General features: G+C 44.5%; 1 protein-coding gene across 1 annotated transcript; it reads right to left on the bottom strand.

The window, feature by feature from the left end:
- Window positions 1–2,858: 2,858 nt before the first annotated feature.
- Window positions 2,859–12,120, bottom strand: TXN (thioredoxin). The gene is made up of 5 exons (XM_030969047.1): window positions 11,932–12,120; window positions 6,059–6,163; window positions 5,370–5,429; window positions 4,513–4,578; window positions 2,859–3,081 (listed from the first exon to the last, which is right to left on the bottom strand). Exons 1-5 carry the CDS (start codon window positions 11,953–11,955, stop codon window positions 3,019–3,021), a joined length of 318 nt encoding a protein of 105 aa, XP_030824907.1. The 5' UTR covers window positions 11,956–12,120; the 3' UTR covers window positions 2,859–3,018.
- Window positions 12,121–17,729: the final 5,609 nt, after the last annotated feature.

Below are 17,729 nucleotides of genomic sequence, written 5' to 3'. Positions count from 1 at the left end.
GCAGATGGCTAGCTGTAGTTGCAGTTAGGTTGACTGCTGCAAGAGATTGGAGACGTGGGTGGTTGAGCACCTCACATGCATGACACACACTTCCTCAAGTGCACAACAGCCCTTTCAGAACCCCTTGATGGAGGTAAGGAGTGTCACTATGCCACTGCAATTTGATCAAGCACAGTTCACATGTCCACTCACTGTGACCTCTTGGCCCTTCCTTTCATATTAGTCCTCTCTCATTAAGCTTAATTATTCCAGCTATGTGTTTTAATTGCTGTACTCAAGGAAGTACTTCTCTTCCTGTTGGCCAGCCCATTATAAGCAAGCTATGTAACAGGCCTGCAGACAAAAACATCTTGTTTTTCTTGTTTGACAGCAAGGGACAGATCCCAGCTATTTCATAGACAAATGACACAGACTGCAGTCACTGCCTGAGGGGCAAAACTTCTTCCTGAAACCCTTATTCCCAAAAGAAACCTTTCTATGTTGTTTTTTCTCTGCCATGTACATCAAGTCTACCAAACATTCAAGTCAGTTGGCTATCTACCCACTTCCCTCTTAAAGGCATCTTTGCAGATCATTGGATCAAAGCAGCAAATTCTGTTCATGCAAGAAGGAGACCAGAGAGTTTAATGAAAGCATGAATGCTGTGCTACTGCCTGGCACACAGCAAATACTGGCCTCACACCTTCACACAGAAAAACAAACAAGAAAATGCACCTAGCCAGCTCTCTATGAAGTATCATTACTTAATACTTGTGGGAGGGCATATGCCCTAGGCTTTAGCAAGGATACTCATACCCATTCCATTTGGAACAAAACATTTGCTATACCTAGGCTTATTAAAGACTGAAACACCCACCCTGACCTTGCCTGCTGAAGGATTCAAGCCAGTTACCATCCTGAACTAGGGTTCTCTCCTCCCAGGGTTCCTAGGAATATAACCAAAACAAAGCATAGGCTTTGCTTTCCATCACTTGTAATGGCAAGGACCAACTACAGTCAAATTCTGGTATAACTTTGCATTTGAGGACTATGTGTTGTTTCCTTTAAAGAGAAAGTTTACATAGCATGATGATCCTCACTGCGTATTCCTCAAAGAGCCAAGCCTTAAAGATCATCTTTCAAATTAGGCTATGCAAGTTATTTTCATCACAATATGCCTACATACCAGTTCTTGGGAGGGGAAGATACTGCAGCACAGGAAGCCGAACTCACTGCCCTTTTAATAACTGCTTTGCACTGCTTGCTTCAGCACAAGAGGTATTCCAGCTATTCTGGTCTTTCCAATCACAGCTTGAATTTCCAGTCACTGTCACCTGAATTGTCCAAGGCTACTGCCAAGTATAATTTTACTAAAAAACTAAACGAAGTATTAAGTTAAACTCAACACACAAGCAGCAAAACACCACTGACCGTACCTTTCCCTTGCAACAACTTGGTCTGGTCTTGCCTCAGCAGAAATACTGTATGTTGTAGCACACTCGCTTGTTTGAAGATAGCGTGTGTTCATAGTGCATTCTTGCTGCAGCTTCATTTTATTCTCTCCTCACAAGTCTGTTCATAGCACCCACCACTTGGGGTAGTGCTTTCGCATTTACCTTTGAACAGTTCAAACATGAAGCTGCACTTCTCTTAGTCAAATAACCAGAACTATATGGAAAATATTTTCCATGTTCTTCTCATTGCATAATCACAACTCAGAACTTACATCCAAGAAGTGCCTTGATGGCTCACTCTCAAGTAAAGGGTGTGGCCACTTCTTGGACTAGAAAAATCTTGTTTCAAATTAGGAACATATACATTAAGCTTTTCAAGGCCCCCAGTCCTCCAGAGCCATCAAGAAATTCATGCATGCTTGTGAAGTGAGTGTAAGACTGAGTCATGGGTGAGTTTCCTACCACAAAGACAAGAGGCTCATTCATTCCACATTGTCTGCATATGCAGTAGGAAGTCTAGGTTTTCCATGAGTGATATTCAGTGAGCAGCACAGCTCACTAAGCTGTACTCACTACAGCCCCACTCCCTTCTTCACCGAGTTCTTGTACAGGACATCCAAGCCAGCAAGGAAGCCATTTTGATACAGTGGAAGAAACACCATTCCCTTGGTTACAGTGCCAAGAGTAGGTGAATGGCAGATATAAAAAGGCTGGGAAGTCAGCATTCATCCAGACAGCCTGAATCAAGATTGGAGGACTACTGAGTCCAGTTTACTGTCCAACACAGTGTCAAATGTGTTCTGAGAGTGCAACGGTGCAATCAAATGAAAATTACAAGAGTACATAAATCTAAAATTCTCTTGACCATAAGACATTACAAGTTTTACTTCTTCAGTCATTTGTTCCAGACTAATGCCTAGGAACAAAGCAGCCCAACTCAGACTAAACACACTTCTTTACTAATAGAACCAGAAGGTACATATACAAATGGCAAGGTAAATTGAAAAGGCAAAAAGACAGCAAGTCCAAGTCCTACCTTGCACTTCCATGGTAGGATTGGTATAATGTTCTGGAAGGACAAGTCTTGGCTTTGAACTCTATAATGCAGCTTGAAATATTTTTAAAATCTTTTAACTAAAAAGATGTAATGAAAGAAAGAAAGGAGTATCCCACCCAGTGACTACTCTCTTTTCTCCAACTCCTCTTTTGGTATTTGTAAACTAGATTATGGCATAGTGACTGCCATCTGAGTAGGGCGGCAGCAGACTCCTCCTAAAGCAGCTGTCATGGATCCCAAGCCAACAATAGATGAGGTTGCCTTTGAGAAGTCTTTGTACACAGACAGTACTCTTTTAACAGCAAAACCTGACACTCACCTGACATTATGAAATTCTTAAGCTTTTTGTTAAACACACAATAATATCCAAAAGTGAAGAGTTTATATTTTATTTTACTCATATACATGGACCAAGAAGATAGTTTGCACCATTTAATCTAGCTAGCTTGTTTATTTTTTTTAAGTAGAAAAGTTGCAGGCTGTAATTTAGCCAAAGCAGTCACACTTCAATGTCTTCATGGCTGGAGATTAGACTAGACTTTTAATGGTCTCTTCCAGCTTCTCTTTATTGGCCCCAGAGAACTCCTGCACCTGTAAAGAGATCGATTTTTAGAACTGCATTCAATGCTTCTTAACATTAGTTGCATAGAATCCAGTCACATACACACCTATTCAACTCTGCTAAAAACTCTCAAAACACAGAGTATTTTGCAGATGTTCATATATTTATTTCCTACTCAATTCAACTCATGCAAAAGTTGAGACAGAAGACTATTAAACTTCACCTCCAGACTACCATTAATCCTGGGTCACTATTATGTTAGACTCAAAAAGAGGCTTGAAGGGATTCTGAAGGTCCCCACATATCAAAGGCAGCTCAAGGTCACCTTGACTTGTTCAGGACGCTATCAATCAAGTTCTGGAAGGACTATTCCAAATGACCTACCCCTGTGCCTGGCTTCTCCTGTGAGAACTGATCTTCTTGCAACTTATAGAGCAGAAAGATAGAGGCAACATTCACCTGCTGTCTCAAAAACTGCAGATCTGTCCTCCTGTATCTACAGGGATGGAAGGCAGAGAGAAGACTACACTACAGGCCATGAAACTGCTTGCTTGATACAAAAAGCCACACATTGACTGTCACACTGTAATCACAATTCTTCCAATGACATCGTGAAGTTGCAGAAGTTCAGTCTAACAGAACTGTCAGAGGTTCATACTGACCCCATACTGAACTGAAAGTCACCCTACCTGTGACACGCAACTATCCAAGGTGCAATTCCATCACCTTCAGCTACAAAACTTACACCCAAAGCACTATTTTCCTTCAGAAAAGCCTACCTTCAGCTTGCTTAGCAAACTAAAAGCCTAAAGACAACACAATCAGCTCAGCAAGTTCATGCAGAGACCTACCCAAACTACCCTGCACAGGCAGCCCACTGTGCTGTCAGAGCACAATCTGCATCCCATCTCATCCATCTCTTGGCAGAGCAGACAAAAGAGGTCTGCTCAATCCTTAAACAGGGACAGGACCTTCATATCAAAGGTTATACAGCCTCTCTGTGAAATAAACGAAACAGCTGCTTGTTGTATATAACCTCGACCAGGTTAGAGACTTCTGTTTGGGCAGGATTCCATAGGCACCTATAGTCATTTCTCTCTTCAAGACAAGCTGCACCCAGATAACAAACACTGGCCAAGTAAAAGGCAGGGTGCTAGGCAGATAGACCAGCAGCCTTAACACAGACATCTCACCCCACTGTCTCTCATGAAATTGTCTGTAAGATTAACCTGTAACTAACTCAGTTCACTACCTGTGAACAAGACAGTTTGCATCACCAGTTAACTACTGGTTACATCTGCTGTGGTACTAAGATGAACTTGCTTGCTCTCAGGAGTGTCTTAATGCTAGTGGTACCATAGAGACATAATCAAGAGAAAGCAGACTAAGTAGTCCAACATTGCCAATCTTCTTTCAAGTGTTTATCTTGCCTGCTCCAGTTCCAAAAAGGCAGAGCCTACCTTCTTTCCATTCTTGTAGAACTGGAACGTTGGCATGCACTTCACATCACAGTGTGAAGCAACATCCTGGAAGAGACAAAAAACCATCTTCAACTGGGCATTCTTAAGTATGTTATATTTAGAACCCACTGTAGCTGACTTCGGTTTAGTTGACAGGGTAAAGCCATTGCTGTTCAAGACAAAGCAAAAGAACTTCTGCTAGTTCATCACTAGCAAAACCAGTGCAGGGTTAGCATCTCCCTTAAGTAAGCCTTAAAGATCCCTTCTTCAACACTTAATTCATGCAATAGCAAAAACCTTAACCTGTACTCTGTGCTTGGAAAAAGACAGACTTCCACATCAAAACAGATGTCTGCTTGTAAGACTCAAGAGCCCTGTGGCAACTCTTGGGCTTCCATGCGATATTTTTCAAGTACCTATTTGACAATGTTGAAACTGCAATACAGCAGACATTATATTGCACTTAATTCAAGACCTAATTTCATTTTTAATGAAAGAGGAAAAAGTGCCAAGAGCTGTGGAGGGACCAGACAGATCAGTAGGTTGTGAACCTTAGGTTTAAGGAAGATTGCATCAAAGCAGCTTAAGACCTTAGACTAACACTCCCTCCCAAAGTAAAGGGTCACTGCTTCCAAGTTATCCAACACATGCCATGGGACTTCAAGAGTGTTGATAACCAGCAGATAGTTTGTAAACTAATTCTTTCCTAAATCCCTGTGTTTCAATTTTAAGTTGAAGTAAACTCTTGGGTTTTTTTTCAGATTTTGATTCAAAATGTGTGAAGAATTTTGAATTCTTGGCTGTCACTTGCATGGAACTCCTTAGCTGTCCACCTTCAGGACCACCCCAGACCTTACCTGGGCATCATCCACATCGATTTCTATGAATATCACATCACCATACTTCTCACACAAACTCTAGAAAGAAATAAAAAAAACTATGCAGTTACAGTGTCCCAGGAAAGCTTCCTGAAAAGATGCATTTGTATAAATGGAAAGGCTGGTGCTGCTTAAACTGCTAGTGAAACATGCTTTATCATCTTAAAGCAGCTATTTTACCACCAAAGCAAATATTTTCTGTTCTGCTGCGGACTGTTTCTGGAGGAGTCTGTGGAAACATGTTCTCCCCACAAAGACCCAAAATATGCTAAGACATAGGTGGAAGGCCTTCTCTTGCAGCCTTCAGCTAATCACCCAAAGATGCTACAGCTTCTCATACCTTATCAGGAGATAACACGGCCACCTAAACGCAGCTGGAGGAGTTACATTAACCATGTACAGAAGGTTGCAATGCAACTGGCAGGTCTCCATGTACCCAAAACGCATGTAAGCGCCAGGACAAAAGCTCTACCTCATATTAGTTCCCAGCTATATCAACGGTCAGTCTATTTCACTTGGTAGTCTTAAAAACAGACACTTCTGCAACTTTGCAGCTTTCCAGAAAATGCTGGCAATCACATAAGGCAAAAGAACGTTCCTCCATGTTCAAGCAACACAAACATTTATATACAATTTAATGCAGAAATAAATCCAGAAAAACTACTTACGTGGAAAAAGGGCTTGATCATTTTGCATGGTCCACACCATGTGGCAGAGAAATCAACTACTATAAGCTTCTCACCAGCAGATTGCAGTTCTGCCTCAAATTCAACCTACCAAAAAAAAAAAAACCACATTGATGATTTCCCCCTTCTTTCCTAAACGTTATAAGATTAGTGCTGGCTTGCTCTCAGACCTAACACACTAATCATTATGGCAAGTCTTAAACACTTAACTGGGTTATTTGTACCATCATGTGCTTCAGTATGAATTGTTTTTATTGGTGCTAGCAGCAGTCAGTGTCCTATGTCTCACCAATTAGAAAACAATCATAATGCTCAAACTCACTGAATTGTGGAAACAAGCTAGAAATTCTCTACTCATGATGCTCAACTCTGACAGCTCTGTGTTATCCCCAAAATATGATCCTTAGAGATTTTATAATCCATTTTCTCATTTCATCTTGGCAGTAAGACTTTCATCTTCATCTGGAACAGACTTTCATCTGCAGAATTTGGAAAGGACAGACACAAACCTTTGTACAGTCATCCACTCTGGTGACTTTTCCAATCAATGGCTAACATTAAAATGATATTGTGTGTTTTACTCTAAAGCATGTTTTTGAAAGCAACCTCATAGGATAGTTATTTTGCTAAGTGAACCCACATTTGACATCATTAGCCAAAGCAATGCTACACATACAGACTACACAAGTAAACACCCAATACTTATTCTGAGTCTTCCAGTCTGTGTTGCACTTAGTCACACAAATAGTCTATGGACAATATTTCTTGGAACTAAACATCTTACATTACTCATTTTTGCTGGTCAAAAAGAGAATGCTTTAACAGAACTGAAAGACATTAAAAGCAATAAATACTTGCATCCTAGCAAAAGGCAAACAAATATCTCAAGGAGAAGCAGAAAGTGCTGATCACCTACATTCTGATATTGTCTATGTCAAAGAAAGTACAAGCCACTTCAATAATTTTCAACTTTGTTGTCTTGGCAATCAAGCTTCAGGAGAGCTGTTGGTATAAACTTCAAAAGAGAGCTACTTTAGTCCCTCCCAGCTTAATGGAGCAAAGCACTGGAATCCTGTCAGCAACAGTGGACTAAGCAGTATGGTTACTGCCAGACGTACATGGGGGGTTAGTTTTGCAGCACAGGGGTTAACTAATTCATACCTGCTTCTGCAATCAGCCACAATAAGCTGCAACTCGACTCCAGTAAGCTAAAGAATGCCACACAGTTGAGGAGCCAAAGTCAAACTGGACATGAATATATTTAACAAGGAAGCAGGATTATGCATACATAAGAATGCTCACGCAGGATATCTATGTGAAAGTCTTCAGAGCTTCCTGTAACTTCAAATACACTCAGCATTACATCTCCCGGCTAACAGACTTCTTCCCTCCCCACATAGCTCTCTTCAGAGGCACATAGGCACATGGTGGTTTTTCTATCCTTGCATCTTGGACAGTCACAGTCTACTCTGCTACAAAACCAATAGCAACGCTCCACACCACCTACTCTCATTCTGAAAGAGACAGGAACAGTCAAGTTTTCCTGTCTCCCTAGGTTCCCCTACTCCTGTACTGACATAATATGCATTCCTGTACCCATTCCCACCTACAATGTTGAAGTGTTCCTGTACACAGCAATCCACACTCACTGCTCTCTCCCAGTACTTATATCATAAATTCCTCAATCAAGCTTCACTCCTTTTGGCCTTGAAATCCTGCTACTGATTTTTGATATAGCTTCTCAGACCTCTGCATTGTAAGAGCACCACTCTATTGAATCCACTTCCACCGCTGCCAGTTAGACCATCCTATTTTAACCCCTAAGTCTCCCGTCCAGCTGCATAATTACTGTGTTCTGTAAAAGGAAGCCAGCTTTGGAATGCGTTCATCATATGGCCACACACCTGAGGTTTGTTATTGCACAGAACAAAGGGAAAGTGGGACAGCATCATAATTACAGCTGGTCACATATACCATTCACCACTGGTGACCTGGTCCTGACTACAAATCAGGTGTTATCCTGCAAATCATCTCTACTATCAGCCAAAATTGTTGCAGGACAGTGAAATAAGATGCTGGGTCCAAAGGTGTTACCCCTGCAAGTTAAAAAATATCAACATACTGAGAAGTTCTGAAGGTTTTTCTAGTGAGCTTAATTTCCCTGGATGAAGGAAGACAGTAGCAGGCACAAAACAAAAAACAAGCTGCTTGACCAGTCCAACCGACTTCACTAGTTGTCTTTAATGTTAACTATAAAGTGACAAGCTTTTTTATGAAAAACTAAATAATCTCTGTTACCAGAAGGGGAACCACCCATCACAAGACTATTTGTCATGCTTTGTTAAATAGCATTTTCTCCAGGTAGCAGCTCACTGGGGGAAACCTCAGCTAGCATGCTGGTCAATATTGATTGGTTTGCTCTTTGCGGTGATGGTGGGTTTTTTGGTTTTTTTGGGGGTTTTTTTTGGTGTTTTTGTTTATTTGTTTGTTTTCCCTTAAATATTTAACTACAACCTCTTTGAGCACACACAAGACCCCATTTTACTTGTATTGTCGTCCAGCAGAAAAGGGCATGCTACCTCCAACAAACACACTGGTAGCAGGCATCTGTTCCCAAGGGCCAGGTAAGAAGCTCTAACAATGAAAGCCTCTAGTGGCCCAGCACCAGGTAGAGCTCCAAAAAGGAGGCTGCTGGCCTCCTTCAGATGGCGCTGAAAGGAGGAGTCTGCTGCCCTCAGCAATAGATAATACAGGCCCACACTATCTGGCTTATTTGATTAAAGCTTGGTTGTAAACATTATTTTCAACACATATCAAGTCACCCTTGAACTGCCCAATCATCGGCTGACTGCCAATGGTTACTATGTAATTTAGTGAGGCTTTTAAATACAGAAGCTAGCATAAACAAAGCAAAGGTTCAACTGCCTGAACTTCCTAGCACAGGCCACTTATAAAATTATCACTTATAGCAAAAGCTGCAATTTTTCAGCCTTTTCTTTAACTTAAATAACAAGAGAGGCAGCTAGAGTGAAAAGGAAAGCTTTGGCAGCACCAGCTTTTTAAGTTTATACACTCCATTAGCTTTGACTATAAAAGACAGTATGTCCCATGGTCAAACCCTCTTACAAGTTATACTAGTCACTTATCTCAGGGCCACTAAAAAACGACCAATGCAGCTCCTTCTGTAGTGCTATAGCAGCTTCTACAGAGGGATCAGTCAAGCACCCTGAAAGCAGACATTCTTCAGAAGCTATTTTGTTTCTGAAGAGGTGTGCAGGGAAAAGGGCCACCTCTATCTAGCTCTCACTCACAGAAATGCAGACAGTGCAAGAATGGGTTTTCCCCTTTGTATCCGAGAAGAATACAAACCTGTTTTACTGAAAACCAGAATTAATCCAGAAATCCCAGATGCACTGTGCTTGAATACTCTGGGTGTCACTGATGCTAAAATGCTGTTGTCAGCAGGACGGTTGAGCTCACACTGTCCATGAATGCGTAACCAAAGGTCGCTTTAACTACAGCAGACTACTAAACAAGGCTCATAGTTAGGAGGATAGTCGAAGCCTAGCTAACTTAGAGCACAGTCGGATTTGACTTGCCATGTTTAACCTGTTCCCCTGTGTAACAAAACCCTCGACCCTTACACTAAAAGTCTGCCCCTTCTGTGCCGCCATAAACAGAGAAGGAGGAAGAGATACAAAGCAGAACAACAATTCCGGGTTGCGGAATTCACACACCATTCTCTCTCAAGGACCTGAAAGTTGAGCCATTTCGTTCCTCTTAAGGAGCTTCCGGCATTCGCCGGTTGAGCTGTGGTCACAAGTGTTAGTTTGTATATTTATGTATCAGATCCCAACACTTCTTCGGTCCAGTGGGAGAGGTCTGACACACCTTTCATTTTTAAAGTGAACTGGCTGTAGAAGAGCACAGCCTAGAAAACAAACTTGGATGCGTGAGACTGGAAAGACAGAGATCTCGAAACAATTTGAGGTGCAGATGTGTGGGGGAAGGGGCAGGTCAGGCCTGGCTCTGGTGAGGCAGTGCATTGCCCCACACCCCCCATCCCTAGAGCCCATATCCCAGACACACGGCGTCCGCCAGTCATGGGCACACTGGAGGCAAGGGGTATTTAAGGCCAAACAGGCTGCTAGCATATGTCTTACCCTTCCTCTTGGAATTTCTATCAGCTGAACACCGCTGGGACCCAGCAGTTAGCAGCTATATGTGCCCTTTTTAATGTCTTTTCTGTGTTATTCTTCTTCTAATTCTCTTCTCCCAGAATTTTTAAGTAACTTGAAATCAAACAGGTTTAGAGTTTGCTAAGCTGAGGGGGTTAAGTTAATGCTTTGAGAAGTGTTTTATTTTGACTGAATGTTGCAGTACACCTTTTGCCAAAGTTTCCTGATTTTCTAAAGTTGCCAGTAAAGTCTTTTTTGTTGTTTTGACCTCTTGAGGATATCTTTGACGGTATTTCTCCCGTGTCTAACTCAGAGTATAAGAACAACTGTAAGCCCTGTTAAAGACCTGCTGAGCAACTTTTTGGGGCCTTACAGGATGCTCACACAGCATCACTTGCAGATGCCTCAAAATGAGATCAAACTGATACTTGCACCAAATTTCAAGTTCAAATGGTGAGACTAGCCCAGCAGGATTTTTCCTGAAATGAAGAGCTTGCTAAGTTTGCATGGAGAATATTTTTTGAGACTTGGGTTCCTAAGTTACAGCTAACAAATACTCCATTGTTGTCTATCAACCACATCAGCTGCTGTGCACAAGACCACATGCTATTTCACCACCAGCAGGGTATTCTCCTTGTGTCGGTCTAGGCTTTATTACTATTTTGTATCTCAGAGCCACAGATGTGTTTGCATTCACAGAACCATCCAAACAGTGATGTGCTGCATTAGGGTTGTGACTATGTCAGACAGCACCATAACAAGGGAAATACTTCTTATACCAGCAACGCCTGCTGTTTAAGTATGGGGAATGGGCTCTAGCAGCTCCTTTCAAGTCAGGAATGGATGAACTTTTCCATTATGTCCTGCTCCGAAATGCAACAGAACTTAGCCCAAACTCTAAGAAAGCCACCTGGTCCCCTACACACTAGCAGTACATAAGGCAAATCAGGACTGCTAAACTAAGGTACTGAATCACAAAATCAGTTAGGTTGGAAAAGATCTCCGAAATCATCGAGCTGCTCCAAGCTGCGACCCAACACCACACTGTCAACTACCCCATAGCACTCAGTGCCACGTCCAGTTCTTCTTTAAACATCGGCGAGGATGGTGACTCAACCACCTCCCTGTGAAGCCCATTCCAACGCCTAATCACCTTTCAGAATTTCTTTTCAGAAATTTCTCCTAATGCCCAACCTAAATCTCCCTTGACGCAGCTTGAGACTGCGTCCTGTCCTCCTGTCGCTCTAGTACCCTACTGTCCGCTTGAGAAACGGAACGTTTTCCTTAAGACTTTAAAGTGCTATGAGCAACAATCTGTCATAACGTGAAATTGCATCACCTCCCCTGCTCATGCCGACTCCCCGAAGCCCCAGGTCGCGCAGTTTTTTGTTCCGCCCCCTCCGCTCTGGCCGAGCCCTCCGCGCGGCTTCCCCCGTTCGCGCCGCATGGGAGAAGCAGGCTCCGCCTGCCCGGGCAGCACACGGGCTCTCACCCGCCATCTCCCGCAGGCCAAGGCCTCCCGAGAGCCCGGGGCAGCCCAAGCACTGATCCCCGCCTGCCTCGCTGCCTCCGGCAGCACTCCCTCGCTGTTCGCCCGCCCGCCGGGAAGGGATGCTCGTCCCGCAGTCCGCCCCTCGCACGGCGAAAGGACATGGCTGCCTCGCCCATCGGACTCACCAGGTTGCCCACGATCTTCACCATAGCGGCGACGGCTGGGAAAGGAGGGCCAGTGGCGTAAATGCAAGGAACCAAGGGCTTCGCTCCCGCACTCGGCTCGGATTTCTCCCTCGCCTCCCGCCGTCCCAGCGCGTCTCCCGCGCCACCCCGGCCGTCCTTTTATTGCCCAGCGCGGGGCGCGCCGCGCATGCGCGGGAGCCGACCCGCCTCCTGCCGCCCCCCGCGCGCCCCCGCCCACGGCGCCGCTGGGGCCCGGGGTCGCCGGGGGCCCCGCTGAGGGGAGTGAGGGGAGCGGCGCGGGTCGAGGGCAGCTCGCAGCCTCGGCTGGACGCGGAGAGTGCGTCCCTGCCGGCTGCCAGGGGGAACCGGCAGCAGCAGCAGAAGAAAGGAAAACCCAGGAAGGTTGGAAAAGTGCTGTGTAACGACGAGCAGGAAGTGCTCGGCCCCCCTCCCCCCCCCCGCGTCCCCCCGCGGAGCGGCCCAGCCTGACGCGGCGTTTTGCTCGCCTTACGAGAAAGGGAGGTGGTGTTACCCGTAATGCGGGTAGAGTGGGGCTGCTGCAAAGCTGGAAGGCGGGAATAAATCACGGGAATATTTTTCTTTTTTCCCTTTTTCCCCCTTGTTGTTTTCCTTCCCACCACCAAAAGCACGGAGTGGCGCCGTTTCTCTGTGGGATGTGGGCCCTTCTGCTGTGTAGAAGGCTCAGCCAGCCGAGCGGTGCTTGCCCGGGGTGAAACACTGACCGTCTCCCCTAGCTCCCCTCATGGAGGGACTCAACCAGGACCAGAAAAACCCCTCATGGGAACAACTTAGCCTTCCCATCCGAGAGTACTCCTTGGTGGAACCTTAAGTTCCCATCTACCATCTATCTTGTTTATTTCTCTGTGTTTTAGAGACATCCTTTGTTTCACCACATGCTGCACCACTGCCCACCCTACAGTGCAAAACAGGTCTGCCACAGCCCTGCTCTCCTTCTGTTGAGCCGGTAGGGTTTAATGTTGGACTCTGGACGTTGCTGACTCCAGCTCCCACTGCTCGGGACACAGGAAAGGTTAGGCGTTGGGATATTGGTGCCGGGTGTGTTACAAAAGCAGGTTTTAGCAGCTGAGTTACCAGCCTGTGAAAGATTTGGTCTGGGTTACAGCTGAGCAGAGGATGGGAAGAGTTAGTGCAGGTCCTGGATAAAAAAAAATACACTTCTTCCTTGAAAAGAAAAAGAAAACAAAAGACAGTTTTCCTTGGGTACAGGTACCAACCCATCCCAACAGGATGTGCTCTCATATGTTACTTTACTCGTGGTGGAAACTGAGTAATTAATTTTAAGTGTGTGGCATACTACTGCAGCAGATCTAGTAAGCTCTTTTCTGGCCCTGTGGTTGCATCCCCTTTGCTCAACTTTAGTTGCACCACAGCAGGCCTCCTCCTGTCTAGTTCTTTCCAGACCTGATAGGTTTTGTCTGCTGGAAGCACTTTGAATGCTGCTCTCCCTGCTTCTTCCCCCTCCTGTTAGATGCCATAAGCATTCCCTTTTTTTCTTTGGTGGCATCACTAGAGAAGCCAGGAAGCAGCATCGTGAAGGCTTGGTGGTTTCTGTTGGTATTCATATTTTCTTCCAGCTTCCTCCAGCTGGTCCCTGCTGCCCTTGTGTCCGTGTGCCCTGTGGCTGACAGACACAGCTGGTACATGTGCCCTGTGCTGCTTTGGGGAGGTGCAGCTGCTGCCAATGGCTCAAGAGAAAGCAGGAATTCCTCATCAGCCAAGGCACCTTGCTCTACAACCAACTGCCTGGCAGGATAAAATGAGAAGCCCAGACTACCTTCAAAGTGCAGCTCCTGAATGTCCCAGCTCAGCCAAGCATTGTGTGGCTCGTGCAGAAGCCAGTGCAAGCAAAGGCAGGGAACAACCCACCCAGATAATAAATTCTTAGAAACCAACAGCTTTCTAAAGGCAAGTGTGGGTGGGTAAACCCTATCTAAACTAGGAGAAGTGTGTCCCTTCTCAGGTGCCATATATGGCCACTTGTCTCCTGCTGTGCTCACAGTCACTTGACTTGACAGGCTTAGGCATACAGCAGTTTGAAGTCCAACATGTTGCTGTAGAATTGTTGTATGGATGCCTAAAATAACTGGACAGTAATATAATTTATGTGATCTGTGCTTGATTCTTAGACTGTAGTAATTACTATCATGACAGAACATAATAAAAATGGTACAGAGGAATGTGTGTCCTCTAAATGGGGGAAAAAAATCTACACCCCCAGAAAACATACCCTGTTTTCTTATTATTTTTGTATTTTGTTTTTTAAACTGTGGAATGTTTCATTGTTTAGCTCAACAATGCTGTAGCTGTCCCATGTACACAATCACTCAACCATACGGGCCTCAGCTTCTCATGTGCCCTCACTCCCACCCACCTTCCTCACAACCACAAATGCAACATACTTCTCTCCCCCAGGCTGCTGGAGAGTGGATGTTAAAAATATGTGAGTTGACTGTGGAGACGTTGAAAATCACGTGAATTTCCTGCTTCAGCAGACTGCTGTATGATGTGTCATACCCAGGAGTCACTGGATAGGAGGGTGGCCAATAGATGGCTCTTTGCAAATGTGGTCTGGCAGAAAACCAGGAAGCACTGAAAACAATCAGGAAGGTGTGTTTGCTTGCTTCTGAAATCACAAAATATGGCTTGAGGAGGGACAGAGTGGAAAGGCAATGTAAGCCTCAAAAATCAGTCCCTAGATAGTTTCTCTTGCAGAAGGTCTGGAGACGTAGACAAATGCCTGAGCCACCCATGCACTATAAGTATATATTTGCCATGCTCCTTGGATGTGTGAAAACATGTGGGAGAGGAAGTCAGAAGGTCTAAATTTAGGTGCCCTCAAGAGAATTAATCAGTACCACTTAGGTGTAGGCCAGTAAAAAGGACTGTGTTTTTGGAGAGCTCATGCTATGCCACAATCATCACAAACATCCAGGTGGGAATTCAATTTGCCTTGTTTTGGTCACCTTTAAAAAGGTTCCCATGATGGAAGGCACCCTTTATTTTTTGGGCTTTGCTTGTATTGATTTCTGTCACCTCTTAGGTGAGAGCAACATGGGCAAAAGCAGTAGGGAAGCGCTTCACCCACAGCTGGAGGTGAGCTCAAGGTGTGCTCAGGGTCAGACCTGCAGTAGGGTTTGGGAGGCTGAGCAAATTTCAGTTTTTTCTGAGCTGTTAGGAGAGGTGGGAAGCAGGGTAGGAAAGGTGGGCAGCAGTAATCCCTGACAGGATGATCAGTGAGGCAGGTTGTAAATCATGGTGTCCATCTGGATGAACGAGGCAGAGCTGTGACACATGGTCCTGGTGTGATGCTCCCCCCAGCTCCACATGACTTTCCAGATCTGTTTACCTGTCTGTGGTTTAAAGGCTTTGGAGCCACGAATCTTCTTTCCAGGGCTTGCTTTGTCTTTTCTTCTTTGTATGCCAGTGCGTGTTGGTGAGACCATGGAGTGGTGAGACCCAGGGTAGGCTGGAGGTCTGCAGCTGAACATGTGGTGTTGCAAACCATTAACCAACAAAAAACCTGCTCTTGGCAGGCTTTGGACTCTGGCACACAATAGTCACTGGTGTTCCATTTCCTCATAGGCATGCAATGGAGAGTGAGAAAACATGAAAATAAGAGGGATAAAGAAGAGGAAGAACAAAGGAAATGGAAAAGGAAAGAAAGAGCAGGAAACTAGATCCAGCAGCTTGTGCTAATTTCTTGGAAGTTAACTTCTCCAAGCTCCCATGAGCGTATCTAAGACAAACTTCTGTCTCCTAAAACAGTCTCTTCAGTCTCCTGACCACTCAAATGTGTCATTCAATAAAAGACGCAGCTACAAAGACAACAATACTACAGCCATGGCACAGATGGTCAGTCATGTCCAACATTAAGAATTGGTGCATCCAGCTGCAGAAATTAGGAAGCAACTAGAGGCAACAAGTCCAGCCATAGCAACATCAGATTTTACCATAGGAAAGCCAGGTTATTTGCCAGTGTCTTACAATGGAAATTGAGAGTGTAACACCTGGCCCTGACACTGCAACAGAGCAGCAACCTTTAATTGTACTTTCGCTTTCCTTCCAGCCTGCCCTTTGGGAAAATTTTGCTTTTGTAACTGATGTATTAAAGGTGCAATAAATGTTTAATAATTGGATAAGTGTGCTAGGTGTTGTGCCAGGCACAGGGGAAACATGCTTCTTTCTCTCTCCCAGGCTGATATACTGCAGGTGTAATTGCCCAGAGTCCTTTGAATGCTTGGTGTAGCATGTCTGATTAAAAATGAGAAGTTGAGTAAAATGTGAAAAAAAAGGGAATAAAGATCTTGCCACAGTTCATCTCCCCTTGCCATAGGTGGGGGGTGTGGGGATGTTGGTTAACAAAGCATTTCTGTGAATCAAGAAAACATCCATGTTACTTCGCTCACACTCAGTTTTGCTTCATTTTTAGTAAGTTCTTTGGAGAAAAGAATTTCAAAATGCTCTAGAGCTGATGAAACTGCTACTTTTGGGACTTTTATTAGAAGGAACCTCTTTTTCTTTTTTAAAGAAAGCTTCTGTTGTGCTCACCTGGGTTTATGACATATTCCAGGTCTCCACAAAGGAAGGTACCCTGACAGGAGGTCTGTGAGCATAGGAATGCTCATCTGCACTCTTTGGTATCGAGGCACTTCAGGTCTCATGTCAATACAAACACATGTTGTGTATTTGCCTTGAGTGTCTCAAACTCAGTCATCTCCTCCGTGCTCCCAGCCTCTGTTCTTCCTTGGGTAGGAGAGCAGGCTGGAGCAAGCAGACCTGCAATTTTTGTTTTGTTTTGTTTTGTTTTGTTTTGTTTTTTTTGTTTGTTTGGTTTTTTGTTTGGTTTTCTTTTTTAATTATTATTTCTAGAGAACTGCGTCTTTTTCTTAGGGGATCCTTCATTTTCCTAGGGAATGATGCTGAATCTGTCTGTGCCAAATGTCCCCTGCTGCTACTCAGGAGCAAGAGTCTTTGGGGCACAGGAGGCTATTTAAAGGCTCTTGACCTTTTGACCTTGAGGATAGCAGTGGACAAAGAGGAATAGAGAATTTCAAGGCTGTGCAAAAGCATGAAGCTGCAATTTAGCACTTTGTGGTTGCTGTGCTTGTGCTGAGTATCTGCAGAATGGGAGACCAGGAAAGTCCTGGAGAGGATGTGAGATATTTTTTCTTTTTTGGGACATGTACATTTTCATAACATTTTGTCTGGGGGACAGTATCTGCTGACTTGGCCTGATAATAGGCAAATACTGGTGTTTCAGGACCTGTAGAGATACACATGTGGAGATGTCTTTGAAGAAGCAGGCCATGCAGAATAAATGTGTATGTGGTGTCTACATAGATGACAAAGTTGTTGATGTGTGTTTTGCTTCCAGGTGTGGCAGGTTGACCTTGGCTGGCTGCCAAAGCCACTCTATCACTCCCCCTTCTGAACTGCAGAGGGGACAGAAATTATGCCAAAAGTCTTGTGGGTTGAGTTGAGGACAGACTAGTGCTACTGTAATAGGCAAAATAGCCTCAGCTTTGGGAAATTAATGTATTGCTAGTTAAAATCACAAATAGGATAATGAGAAATAGGAACAAACCTTAAAACACCTTTCCCCACCCGTCCTCTCTTTCCCATGGGAGACTGTCCTCCATGAGTTTCTTCAGTGTGAGTTCTTCCTGAGCTGCTCCAGTGTTGGTCCCTTTTTTGGGGTGCCATTCATCAAGCACAGACTGCTCTAGCTGGGGTTCCCTGGGGGGGGTCAGAAGTCC

Source organism: Camarhynchus parvulus, chromosome Z (assembly GCF_901933205.1).
Source record: "Camarhynchus parvulus chromosome Z, STF_HiC, whole genome shotgun sequence".
Classification (NCBI taxonomy): domain Eukaryota; kingdom Metazoa; phylum Chordata; class Aves; order Passeriformes; family Thraupidae; genus Camarhynchus; species Camarhynchus parvulus.
The sequence above is the reverse complement of the archived record's forward strand: the minus strand, read 5'-3'. Positions and strand labels throughout refer to the sequence as shown.